Source organism: Hemibagrus wyckioides, linkage group LG23, assembly GCF_019097595.1.
Source record: "Hemibagrus wyckioides isolate EC202008001 linkage group LG23, SWU_Hwy_1.0, whole genome shotgun sequence".
NCBI lineage: Eukaryota > Metazoa > Chordata > Actinopteri > Siluriformes > Bagridae > Hemibagrus > Hemibagrus wyckioides.
Window position 1 is genome coordinate 5,940,342 of NC_080732.1, and position 14,512 is coordinate 5,954,853.

Consider the following 14,512-nt stretch of genomic DNA (forward strand, 5'->3'; position numbering starts at 1 on the left):
TCCACACACATTGTGTGATTTATTTTTCAAAATTTTGTTGAAATATTTTGTTAAAGTAAGCAGCATCACATTACATGTATTTGCCAGCGACTAGGAAAAGGCTCATAGTTCCGGTTAGTAGAAAAAAAAAAAAAGATCTTTCTAAAATCCATCCAATAGACTTCGCATTTCAAAGCCTCTGATCAATCTGCTGCCCCCTGAAAAACGACGTTCCAGCGTCATTAAGTCGGCAGTTGGAATTCAAATCAATGAAATTCAAATTGGTTTCCAGGATTTAAATGGGAAATTTCATTCTGGAATTCAGATTCAAATAGAGTATGAACTGAATTTAGTGAATTAAGTGCTCTGGGGTTTCATTCAAGTCTGGGGTTTTAATATGAATTTAATCTAACCTGCAACTTTAATCGTTAATGCTGAGTTTAGCAATGCGGAGATCCCAATAATGTCACTAAATAGTTTTTTCTTTACTGTAGAATTCACATCAAGTGCAAGTGACAGTTCTAAACACAATTGACGATGGCTAGTTGACGGTTTCGGGAACATCTCCTGATTCAACATCTCCTAGACGCTCACCAAAAGTGTGCCAATGTCTTTCTCCCTTTTGTTAATGGGGTGGGGTGGGATCTTTGGAAGGAGCCCAACCGTGAACTTTCTCCTCAGACTTCAGACTCCTATTGCACACTGAATTAGCGAAACCTACAGTTCAAAAAGTCATAAAAGGGACAGACGTGGACTGTGGATGGAGTGCCGAGCCACATGAAAGGCCATTTTTAAACTCCCTCCTGTCCATGAAGAATTGCCTCATGCTGGGGAAAAGGGCCTGGTCACCCAACACCCCACCCTCCCTGGGGCAAAAACCTTGCAAACCCCTCCACCCTCCTCAATCCCCCATTCCTTTTACCTAACTCCACACTCCTAACTGCACTTATTTGCTGGTCTTCACTTAATATTTCCCCTCAAGAGGAGACACTGACTTTTCAGTTGCTGCTTCTTTTCCTCTTCCATGCCGCAGAGGCTTTGTTTTCTTGTCACCAGAGCGTGCGATGGAGTCCAGATGGACTTTATTTTCAACAAACCGAACCTCACATCATGTAGGAAGAAGGAGGAAAGACACGATTACTGAAACAGTTATCATCTGGATGAGTGCGAGTCATTAGAGGGCTACTTTCTTTTTTCCACTGTTTGGAAATAAAAAAAAAAGACAGACTTTACGGGGATAAACTGACTTGAACGTGATGATAAAAACGTAGCTAAGGATGATAAATGAAACCAGTCAGAAATGAAAAAAAAAATAGGGACGATTTGCTGTGTGGGTCTGTGTGAATCTGTTTCTGTCTGCTTGTATTTGTTCATGTGATTTCATTTATTAGAGTAATTGACACATTTGGACTGAACAGAAAAACCACAGCTCTTTTCCATTGAAGCGGGAACAAGAACAGAAGAAGAGGAAAAAGATGAAGAAGAAGACTCAGACCTTGCATTTGGTAGCTGTAGGGCGCTTGTCCCGTCTGGGGTGTTGAGAAGCTGGAGCTGTAACTGAGGAAGCTGCTCTGTCCAGGAGACTGAGCCTGACTTTCCGTCTTGATTCCTGCCCACAATGGACCTAAATCAGTTAGTGACACCACAACAGTGACGCATAGTCCAAGTTTAAACAGTACAAATATCTGAGTCTGAGTCGTGATGGAGAAACAGTCAGAGGGTCTCTTCGTGTTTTAAAAGCATTACTCAACACTTTGGTTGATTAGTGCTAAAATAGCGGCTTCTACAATTTTACGCTTTTGTCTCATCGACTTAAAATGACAGAACATTGTCTTAGAAACAACAAAATGACATCTAGCACGCTAAAGGTTTCACCTTTCCAAGAAGAACCTATTACTACCATTAATTAAAAAAGAAACCTAGAGGAACCCTGAGTATCCAAAAATCCACATGGTACATATACACATAAGTGAGGAAACTACTGTTATCCCATTCGGGATAAGGCCAAGCCTAGGTCTGGCCCCTTATTTTGTGAGGAAAAAAATCCCATTATTCTGTTCACACCACCAACCTTCTCTAAAGACATGCAGATTTTCCAATAAAATATCATGATAATATCCTGTAAACTGGGATGAGTTCAATTACTGGTATTACTGTGAAAGTTCATCCACATATTTTACCTACTGCTTTTACTTCGATCAGCTCAAATCATGCTCAGGAATTTTATTTTTTTTGGGGACATTTTATTTTTCCAGATTCTATCATGATACCAGTGCCTTTTCAATTCCCTCCATCACAGGGACAAAAGAAAAACGTTCCATGCATCAAGAATCTAAATCATTTTGTTTTGGTCTCCGTTTGTCTAATCTCTCGCATCTGTCTATCTAGCATAAAACGAAACGGTTTAGAAATAACCGCAAAGGCTAGCAAGAATTTAGTAGATAAAAAACACAGTCATCGACACTAATCTTATCTCAATGATCAGCTGAGAGCTTGGTGTAGTGCTGCTGCATATCTGTGGGGGGATTTTCTTGAAAATAGTCAGGTATATTACCATGAAACGTGAAGAGACGGCCGCTTCGGTGCAATTGAGCTCTGCTAAGTAGTGCACGCTGCAGAAGGATTGAAATGCTAAGAACTCGTTATGTCCGATGCAACGAGAATCCAAGCCTGTGGTTCGGTCGGACTTGGAGTTGTGATGTCATAAAGTGATTATGTTGGAAATCCATCGTTTTGTTATGTATATGAGGTATTTAGCTAGTTCTTGGTACAAACAATTTCTTATATAAATTCCAGCACTAATACAGCTTAAGGTGCATTAGCTTTTCATAGCGTAATTTGTTTTGGAAAAGGGATCGTTTCGGTTCTGAATCCTGATTGGCTTGAAGTCACGGACGACTGTGACTCTGCATCAGTGATTTAATTCTTTATTAATGTGCCAAGTTTCTAGCCAATAAAATTTTTGCACCATAGCCATTGTTCTGTCCATGGACCCTTTATCTGTTATGCTGCTTAGCAACCAGTGCTGCTAGAAAGAAGTGTAAGACCAAAGAATTGTACAAAATCAGTGAAAAAAAAGAATCCATCCAGAAAGTCAGGGCTTTTTGTGCTTACCGTAAGCCGGGATGCCATAAGGTTGGCCAGGTTGAGGATAAGTGGCATAGGCCTGCTGCATTCCTGTGCTGTACTGCGTCTGTCCGTACGCCGCCATGTTTTGTGAAGAAGGAGTGGGAAGAATATGCGGATAAGGTCTGCTATTGGAGAGAGGAGGGGAAAAACAGGAAGAAAGAAACATGATACTCATTCATTGACGCATCTAGACTCACGATATGGTTTATAAATTATACTCCTTTCCATTTAAAAGAAAGTGCTTTGTTTCTCTTATACCACAGCGACTTTTAAACACTACGAATTTTTTATTTATTCAACACTGATATACTTTTTATCTGTTTGCCACTAATGTTAATGAAAAAGCTTATGCTATAGCATAGGTGTACAGTATGTGTCATAAATCTCTTTACAGTAAAGCGCCTAATATCAAGAAGTGTAATTTACTACATTAGAACCTAGACCACATTAATAGAAACCTGGGATTTTGCCTTTTACAGCCATAACAACTGTCTAAAATCTATCATGCTGTGGTATAATATTACACAGCATATTATAAATATAGTATACACAGACCAGGCATAACATTATGACCATCTGCCTAATATTGTGATGGACTGCAGAATCAGCCCTGACCCATCATGCACTGTGTATTCTGACACCTTTCTATCAGAACCAGCATTAACTTCTTCAGCAATTTGAGCAACAGTAGCTCGTCTGTTGGATCGGATCACACGGGCCAGCCTTCGCTCCCCACGTGCATCAATGTGCCTTGGCCGCCCTGGCATGTCCCTGTCGCCGGTTCACCACTGTTCCTTCCTCTGGCCACTTTTGATAGATACTGACCACTGCAGACCGGGAACACCCCACAAGAGCTGCAGTTTTGGAGATGCTCTGATCCAGTGGTCTAGCCATCACAATTTGTCCCTTGTCAAATTCGCTCAAATCCTTATGCATGTCCATTTTTCCTGCTTCTAACATCAACTTTGAGGATAAAATGTTCACTTGCTGCCTAATATATCCCACCCACTAACAGGTGCCATGATGAGGAGATCATCAGTGTTATTCAATTCACCTCTCACTGTTCATAATGTTATGCCTGATCGGTGTATTTTTGTAACATCTGCACATTGATAAAGTGTGTTTGATTTGACCGTATAGCCCGAAAGCCTAGTATAGGTTTACGACAAAATACTTGCGTGTACAGAGTTTATATCTAAACAGTAAGGTTGCACAGAAAAGAAATAATACATTTGATAACAGTAATTCCAACTCTGGCTGGAGTGACAACTACAGTAAATTCATATTTAAAGATAGCAATAAATAAATAACAGTGCTGCTTGGTTTATAGAGCGAAAATAAAAGTCCACTTACTTGGAAGGATAGATCTGTGGAGAGAACTGGTGAGTTTGTCTTGGGCTGAAGCCACTGCTTCCAATCGCTACGGAAAACAGGCAAAGCACATAGTTTTAAGCATTATATAAAAGAAAAAAATATTAAGCAAATATAATTTAGTGCCAGAAGAACGAAAAAAGGTCATTATGCTGGATTTATGTCACTTAAAGTCGAATTACGAAGGGTAGTAATGAGGGGAAAATAATCAGGAGGCTTTCTACTGACTGTGCAGATCTCTTAGTGGGAGGGCAGAGAGGCCACACACACCACACACACACACACACACACACCACACACACACACACATACACACACGGTGCAACGTACGATCTGTTGATATGCTGATATAGTATTTTTCTCATCCTACTCAGTTAGCGCTAGCAAAACATTTTACTAAAATGCAATTTCCTTAACCCATAGATCACGTGAAATATTTTAAACCTATTCATTCAAAAAATACTGTACGATATTTGCCAGAATGTCTCGTAGTTATAACCACGATTAGTGTAGATAGATAATATTACTAATACTGACAGTGCTAGCTTTATTATTTTACTGAGGTAATTATGTTAGTAACATTTAAACTCACAGACATTTGTGTCTGCATTCCCTCTCTCTCTCTCTCTCTCTCTCTCTCACACACACACACACACACACATTATTCATACTCTAATGTTTTTTTTTGCCACAGACGTAGCAGCTTCTTGCTAATTTTCACAGAACTTGCAGTGTTTACTGAGGGAATTTTGCTAGCATATAGCATCAGTAGCCTATCTATCTGTCTATCTGTCTGTCTGTCTGTCTGTCTCTCTCTCTTTTACACACACACACACACAGACATTAGTCAAACCGTAGGCTTTTTTTATTGTCACAAAAGTAGCAGCTTCTTGCTCAATTACTGAGGCTTATAATGCCAGCATAGGTAGCATAACATTACATCTCTCTCTCTCTCTCTCTCTCTCTCTCTCTCTCTCTCTCACACACACACACACACACATTATTCATACTCTAATGTTTTTTTTTGCCACAGACGTAGCAGCTTCTTGCTAATTTTCACAGAACTTGCAGTGTTTACTGAGGGAATTTTGCTAGCATATAGCATCAGTAGCCTAACGTAACTTTCTATCTATCTATCTATCTATCTATCTATCTATCTATCTATCTGTCTGTCTGTCTGTCTCTCTCTCCTACACACACACACACACACACACACAGAGACATTAGTCAAACCATAGGTTTTTTTTATTGTCACAAAAGTAGCAGCTTCTTGCTCAATTACTGAGGCTTATAATGCCAGCATATAGCATAGGTAGCATAACATTACATCTCTCTCTCTCTCTCTCTCTCTCTCTCACACACACACACACACACACACTTTTTTTAAAGAGCATACATACAAACTATTTAAAACACGCTAGTCATTTTTCTCAAGCAACTTTTCTGTGTGTGTGTGTGTGTGTGTGTGCCTGGGTTTCATTACCACAGTTATCATGTAGCAACAGCCATTTCTGCCATACCAAACACTGTTGTTTGCCTGTTTGGGCTGAAAAGTCAATCTATTTATGCTAAGTGATATCATGTTTTTTGGGTTTGAACAGATAGTGTGTGTGTGTGTGTGTGAGAGAGAGAGAGAGAGAGAGAGAATGTGTGTAATTGGTTGTGGCATGTAAAGTAAAATGAGTTGAGTAGCCGAGACGCTTTATTAACACCGGACACGTTTCCTCTCAGCTCCCCCGAGTTCTCCGGACTTTAAAAACGCCTAAATTTCATTAATATCACAGAGACAGGAGTCATAACTGTGATTTATGGGAGTCTAAAGTTAAGGTATCAAGTGTTTCAGTCAAATATGGATGGAAATAAGACAAATTAGCAGCAACGCTATACTTCACCGTGAGACGCGTGGAAGCGTTAGCAGGGAACGTGTAACACTTATCCAAATATGTTTGCTTAAGTATGAAATTAATATGCACTGAGAGTGTATAAGCGCTCTGAAGTGAGATCGAGTTTACGCTCTGTTTTGGGTTCAAACCAGAGACGCAGTCAAAACAGTCTAAAGTAACTTTTTATGATGTTGTATGATTAGCAGGAACGTGAATTCGTATCAGTTAGTTTCCTCAGTTTATGCACGTTAGCCATAATCTGGTGGTTCGGTTTGGGTTTGTGGTCGGAGGACGTGATGTGAACGGGTTGTGATGGTGTTTTGTGTTACAGAAAAATATAGCGTGCTAGTGCTAATCAGATAACTAGCTAACATGCTAGGATGTTTCTTTGCTAAAACACAGTAGTTTAAATGATTTATTTGATGAAAATGTGCTCAGGTTTTCTTTGCGTACGTAGAAACATACATGGCGTACAAGAAGGAAGTGACGTGATATGACACGATAAAGAAATTCGGTATGTTTACATGGTCAGCGTTATGCTGTACAGAAACAGATAATGATCTTGTGAAAAATGAAGGTATTAAAGCGTGTGTGTGTGTGTGTGTGTGTTACCTGATCCTGAGAAGCTGTCTAGCGAGCCGTCTGCTACAGACGTGGTGATGTCACTGCTGCTCATTGGCTCTGTTTTAACTGTAAAACAGAGGAAAAAATAATGATAACAGAAAATATAATCATTTGAATGAGAAAACATAAAAAGCTTAATTTTTAATCCTATGTACAAATTTAAATTGTTACTAAATATACTGTAATACACTCTTTCTTATATTAGAAAATGGACTTCATAACTATTCCACAAAGGAGTGACACAAAAAAAATTGAAAATGGAAAAATGGGGAAAAATAAATAACATTTTAATATTGATTAAAGAAAATTAGTACTAGTGATGTAAAATTCTTAGGATTGTGAGGGAAGTATAAAAAAAATGTATAAAAAGATTGAAATAATTTATTGAATATTATTTTTAATAATAATAATAATAATAATAATAATAATAATAATAATAAATAAAATAAGAATAAAATAATAATAATAATAATAGCCAGAGAAATGTCGTGCTATGTTTGGCAGTAAGGCATGTGCCAATAATTGGTTCTCTAACACTCATATTCACGCACAATATTTTCTATCGTAGCCATGAAAAAATCTGTGATTTTTGCTTTCTATGCATTTTAATATTACATTGTCATCAAACATCAGGGTATTACTACTGATTTTAATTCAGTTCACAAGTGTTGCCATATCATTCTGAGTTAGCGAGGTAGCAAAATATATTGTGATAGCGTTTGTGATTCAGTGTTTTTTGTACAATACTAAAGTTTTACAACTTGAACTTAAGAGACAGGAAGTGAGCGGTAAATATTGGTGTTTAGTAGTAGGTGTGTATTAGCATGTAATGAAGTATTACAGGAAGTAAACGATATGCTTTTTTATATATTAAGCTAGCTAATATTAAGTCAGTGGGAGATTTTTTCAGTGCTACCTTCTACTCTTTTCGCTTCTCCTCCAGTGAACTAGCTTCATGTCTAACGCCCACACCACTGAGAAATCTCGACCCTTTGTGGTTTTGCTACACCACTAAGGTGAATATCGTAAACTGCGACCCAAAGTTAGGCAGTTTTATTAAAATGTAATATTGGCTCATGCCTTCATGCCTGGACTCTGCTATGGACAGAATTTTTTTTAAAAATCAAAACCTCAATCAACGTCAGTTCAAGTCATTGATTTATCAGTCATCGTGTTTCTTACCGCAGGTTTTTATGTGGCATAAAAAGAGGAAAATAGGCATAAAGAGTGAGAATAAAAAGGCCAAAGAGCCCGGTGCTGCGCTGTGGAATGCATGAACGTGCAGGATAAATTGAGACGTCAAAAAAAGCGAATAAAACAGTTATGAGCTTGACCCGGGCAGAAAAAGAGATGATTTCACAGCACGGTTCAGACTTCAGACTTCAGACAGACCCATATCTGTGAAACACATCCGTCTATCCGTTTCAGAAAGAGAGCGAGAGAAAGGGAAGGGAGGGAGAAAGAGCTAGACGACAGGGAGAGAACGAAAGAGAGACAAATGAGAGAGAGAGAGAGAGAGAGAGGGGAAGGGTTGAAGCAAGAGACAGAGGAGAGAGTGAAGGAGAGAGGAAAAGAAAGAATAAAGGGAAAAGTACTGGCAAAGGAGAACAAGAGAGGGAAAGAGAAAGAACGAAAGACTTTTTTCTTTCTTTCTTTTTTTTTTTTTACAAACTAAATCCACCATGTGGGTATAAAGTCATGCCCAGTGAAATCCCTCATGCTCGACATGGCGAACATGATTCCTCTCAAGAAGACAAACCAACGTTTTCCCTCCTTCCTTTTTTTTTTTTTTTTTGTAAAAGAAGAAAAAGAAGAAGCAGGGAAAACTAGCATGCACAAAAAATTCTAGCGCACTAAAATTCTCATTGCATAACCATGAAAAACTCGGATCATTTCTTTTCAGCACTCGTTCATAACTTCAACCATGCTTTCAATCCAACACAACACAACACAACAGACCCTAATGAAAGGCACAATAGTTGAATGATTCCAAAGACTTGTCAGTTCAATTTCCAAATAAAATAAATATATACATATGGCAGATTTGATAGATTAGAGATCGCCAAACTGTACAGAAAGTAATGAATTTGTTCTCCGGTTTTAAAAAAAAAAACACCAAGTATTGTCCTTTCATTGTTCAGTGCTCGCTTGCTTCTGGACAAACCTGCAGTGGATTGTGAATTAGAACTTAATAACCAGTCGGCTGTCGTAAGCATAGTGATGTTATCACCTACAGGGAGAGAGAGTGGCACAGAAAGGGGCAGATGACCAAAAACGGGCACTCGACTCAGCACAGGCGGGACAGAAACCACATTATGTAAACTGAGAATGCGTAAAAAAAGAGAGATTAAGATTCCCAACGGACCGAAATACGATCGGCGGAGAACAGAGCACTCGCGTTTTAGATTCTCCAAAACCAACCTTTTTCTGTTTTGTTTTTGAATGATAATCACAATGGCCTCATTTCACTTTAGACATTATTTTAAAAAACATTACACTAATTCTTTGTATTTATTTTGCTAAAATATTATTGTTTTATTATTATTACTGTGTCTAAAATATTATATATATATATATATATATATATTTCACTAATCATTAAACCCACAATATAATGAATTATACGTGACCATTGTTATACTTAATAATACATAATACTTCTGTGATTTTTATATTATAAAATCAATAGAATTAATATTTTTAATGTTTATAATTTTATTAATTTGGTTAAAAATCAAGCTGATAGTATGCCCAAATTTATTTATTTAAATGATCTATCTATCTATCTATCTATCTATCTATCTATCTATCTATCTATCTATCTATTTATTGATCTAGAGGCATATCTATAGATAGGTTTAGAAAAGTTAAACTAAAGTTTATGAGACGTAACCTGTTCATTTTTCTTTTTCAGAAAAACAGGACGCGATGATTTTGCTCCTCAATTCTTCTACGACATGATTAAATAAAATTTGTTTTCAACTGAATATGATGCACTTTTGCTATAGATTTGTATATACATTTTTTTTTAGAAATAAAGTGCCATTTTAGTAATTTTTAGCTCATATATATATATATATATATATATATATATATATATATATATATATATATATATATATGTATATGTATGTATATATATATATATATATATATATATATATATATATATACAGAGAGAGTATGACATATATTATACACACATATATAAATATATATATATATATATATATATATATATATTATTTATAATCCTGACTTGTGAAGAGAGAAGTTGTTCATATAGCTGTGTTTAAATTTTTTTTTAATAATTTAAAAAATCATCAAAATCATTTTCTCCTCAAATCAAATCTTCAAAATATTTTATTTCCTTGCCTGATCTACCAGTCTAGCATATTTATCGACGTTAATTAGACTGCTAAACATCATTACGTTCATGATCAAGATCCAAATCTGAAGCAAAATATCATCAATTACAAATCGAGAAACGTAAACACACTCTAGCAGCCTCTCCACATACTGATCACGACCACAAGAAATCATCTATAATATCGAATAAATCAAACAGATCAGCAATAAACAGTAGGCGGTGCTGAATCGAATATGAACTGATGATACCTTCAGTGCCATTTGGTGTCATGGAATTGTTGTTAATGTGCGAGTTATCGAGGTTTGGGCCGTTCGGAGATTCGCTGCTACCACTGACTCGGCTGTGCGGACTGGCTAGATCCTGCATTTCCATAGACCTGTGAATGAAACGCACAGTAAATATAAATATCATATACACCTTCTGTATTTATATCTGATCCAAAGCTTTTAAAAAAAAAAATATATATATATATATATATATATATATATATATCAGCAAACTTCCTAGACATCAAGCACATTTTCAGGCAAAATTCCAATTATTTTTTTAATAGATTTCAATTATTCTGACTAATAAAATCCCTGCTGGTTATTTAACTGGTTATATCCCTATTCATTTTGATATTATCACTCTCTCTCACACACACACACGCACAGTATTTAAAACACGTTCCACTAAACACATCGCGTCGTCTCCTGAGATGAAAACACTTAACGTCCCCCGAGGCACGCCGATGACATTTGACACGAATTGAACAATTAATGAGACGCCTGACGATTGACCGGCCCTGCTCATTTTAATCGTTAATAATTCACACCATTCACGCATGACGCCATTTACATACACTCACACGCAAAGCTTTAGTACAGTTCACTGCTAATGAGTTCAGGAAACAAGAAATGAAGGTTTGAGATTCGAAACATTTTTTTCTTTTCTGAAATCGGCGCCACGAAAAACATTATTCTATCATCGGCATGGCTTTATTATGCATGGCAAATGAAGGCCAGAGTGTGTGTGTGTGTGTGAGTGTGTGTTTTTATGTGTGTGTGGGTGTGTGTAGAGAGAGAGAGCGAGAGCGAGAGAGAGAGAGAGCAGCCGCAAAACTCAAACACATGTTCATCTGTGTTTGTCTTTGCTAAAAGCATTATTGTTCTAACGACATTAAGGAACAATTACAGCGATCGGCCAATCGGCAAACTCGATCTGACGCTAAACACTCGGGCTATCAGAAACATTCAGCTTTAATAACAATAATAATTATAATATATCGAGATCGTCATCACGGAAGAATAATGATGCACATAATGTCAGTGTAAAGAGATTATACAGCTTCCTGTTTAGAAAGAAAAAGCACAAAGCAAACAGCTCCAGCAATAACAGGAAGTCGCATCTAACAGCAAAGTTTTTTAATATCATTATTTCAGAAAGGAATGAATGTCTCTTTTCTTTTTCTTTTCAACTCACTCCACTTCCTGTATCATCTCCTGTCATCTTTCTCTCTTACCTGAAACTTGATGATTCTCAACTAGGCTTTTCCCCCCTTTTTTTTTTTTCCGTATCCTTTTTTGAGTTTGAGTCTTTTTCTTTTTTATTTCTCTCTTTTTCTCGCCCACCTGCGACGGAAAAAAAAAAACAACGTCCCTCTTTGTTATTCTAGCTCGGTGTCACTGTCCGGATCCATCCGTGACACAATAGACGTTGTCTGAGAAAACATTATTGTTATTCCCGAGCAGACGGACAGACAGAGAGAGAGAGATAGAGAGAAAGAGAGAGAGATAGAGAGGGAGAGAGAGAGAGAGAGAGAGGAGGAACAGAGAGGCACATTGTCTACGTTTTTCCTCCTCCAGGTCCTCCCTCCTTCCTCCCGAGAACGAAAGAGCGGGCCCGAAATGAAGGGAAAGGTGATTCATCATTGGGCTACGACAGCTGCAAACTGGATTAGTCCTCCCCCAATCAACATGCAAAAGCGGCTTAGCCAAGGTAAGCAGGAAGGAGGGAGGGAAGGAGGGAGGGAGGTAAAGACAGAGGGACAGAGAGAGAGAGAGAGAGAGAGAGAGAGAGAGAGAGATGGGAACTTGTTGAACAGAAGCAAGTGGAGCGCGACACCCCTAGCATCTTCGCCGTATCTTTCATCTGCAATTGACGCTATCTGAAATTTATCTCCCTGCACAGTGACAGTTCCTAATGACTCTGCCTCAGGCGACAGAGAGAAAAGCATAGGGTGGGGGAAGAAAGGAACACACACAAAAAAAAAGAGAGACAGAGAGAGAGACAGTGAGAGCACTTTAGAGCCCCTAAAACGGCAGTCCATCTCTGGCGACGAGGTCAAATTGGAAATGGAGAATGCGGAGAACATATGGAGCCACATATGGTTCTTATGACACTACAAAATGCCCCCTATTACCCCCATGAGTCGGGGCTGTCGCCCACTTTCGCCCCCAGACTTTACCGTTGTTTTACCTCGGAAAAGTCCACAAAAGCCTGAGCATCAATGCATCCATCAAAAAAAAAAAAAAGAAAGAAATCAAGCATCTGTTTCTAAACAGCGACGGTTTATTTACCTGAACCTGGAGAAGCCGAACATCTGAACACATTTTTTATTCATGTAAAAGTGATAGTTTCGAACAGACTTTTACAGCATGTGCAAGTTCACAAAGACTTTCTAATCAGTGCTAACTAACGGCTTAACGGCTAAATCCCCAGAGATCCAAGACGGCGGTTTTGTGTAAACTACGTAACTATGATACACACTCATAGAAGAAGCCTTTGTTTTATTCTGAATTTATAAGTGTGCCTCTTATATCAGATTAAAGGACGTGTAATGATGAGGAAAAGACAAATTTTCAAAGCCGTGTCCAAATTTTTTGGATTAAATATACAATATGGGGTGATTTTTAGTGGCAATGGCAACCTTCTCACTCCCGTGTAAAGGGTTTTTCTCTTATTACCTTATCCGCTCATCTTCATAGACTGTTTCTTTAGCGCTTTTTGTCATTTTTAATTTTTTTATTTTTCTTTTCCTTGCACTGATATTTGTTTGGATTGAATCTAATTTAATACGAATCAAAAAATTACAATAATATCATAATTCACAGTATTTCATTTTCTTTCAAGCGTCTCAATCTTTCACTGCATCGATCCAGTTTAGATACAATACATACTCATTCTAAATAAAAAAAACACAACATCAAGAATAAAAGTAAAATAAAAAGTGTCAGTTAAATGCGAACAATCTGAGTGATGGGAAATCTGATAGAAATGATATTTCACATCCAAATCAAGAGATTCCAGACTCTAGCTCCGGATCGACGGCTCTGAGCGAGAGGCTCCGTTCCTGCAGGTGAGTCTGTGCAGGTGAAGCGCAAACAAACGCACAAACCTAACAAGCTAAAGATAGTCGCTTCACCAGAAAGAGAAGAAGTGCACACTTTGATGTTCACGTTTCAATTCAGCTCGCACCCAGCGCCGCCTTTACAGGAACAAAGCACCGTGTCATCCAAAAAAATAAAAAAAAATAAAGGCCAAGCGCACGTCACTCATGACTGTTTGCACTGGGTTTTTTTTTGGTCATGCATCAGTTGTTTCCACAAGCAAACACACACACACACACACACTCAAACACACACACACACAAGCCACGGAACATTGTCCCGGTACCAGGTGACTTAATATATAGCGATATTTAACACAATATTCTTGTTATACAATAATAATAATATAATAATAATGTAATAACAGTGTTATAATATTGTTATTAAGGATTTTTTGGGTGGATTTTTTTTATTAAGTAATTAAGTTTTTTTTAAAGGAATCAAGTGAGGTTTTTTTATAGAATTTTTGTTCTGGGATTTTGTTAAATATTTATTTATTATTTTTTATTTATTTATTTTTTCACTCAGGATTTTTCACTGTATGTTCTGAGCTTTTTTTTTTTTTTTTAAAAAAATGCCGAAGCTGAATTTTTTATTTATTTATTTTTTTTTTTTATGGCATGTATGTAGAATGTAAAAACATCCTAATGTTTTTAAAAATAATCAAAAAAATAAATAAATTAATTAATAAAGTTATAATATTATTCTGAGGCAAGTGAAATATGACACGTTATTAACGATCATTTAAATAGGTGCTTATATATTATATTATATTATATTATATT

The 14,512-nt window shown here is 37.1% G+C and overlaps 1 protein-coding gene across 6 annotated transcripts in view; it reads right to left on the reverse strand.

Moving 5' to 3' along the window:
- eya1 (EYA transcriptional coactivator and phosphatase 1) overlaps window positions 1–14,512 on the reverse strand; it is a 50,607-nt gene that overhangs the window by 32,160 nt on the left and 3,935 nt on the right. Inside the window, exons 1-7 of one of the 6 annotated variants that reach the window (XM_058376957.1) lie at window positions 11,861–12,225; window positions 10,605–10,732; window positions 9,151–9,216; window positions 6,975–7,052; window positions 4,462–4,528; window positions 3,094–3,233; window positions 1,475–1,588 (exon numbers count right to left, since the gene is read on the reverse strand). In XM_058376957.1, coding sequence (XP_058232940.1) covers window positions 1,475–1,588; window positions 3,094–3,233; window positions 4,462–4,528; window positions 6,975–7,052; window positions 9,151–9,216; window positions 10,605–10,728 — 589 coding nt within the window. In that variant the 5' untranslated portion in view covers window positions 10,729–10,732; window positions 11,861–12,225. Of the gene's footprint in view, window positions 1–1,474; window positions 1,589–3,093; window positions 3,234–4,461; window positions 4,529–6,974; window positions 7,053–9,150; window positions 9,217–10,604; window positions 10,733–11,860; window positions 12,226–14,512 lie in introns of those variants that run through there. The other 5 variants (XM_058376956.1, XM_058376958.1, XM_058376960.1 and 2 more) reach the window with 5 other exon arrangements.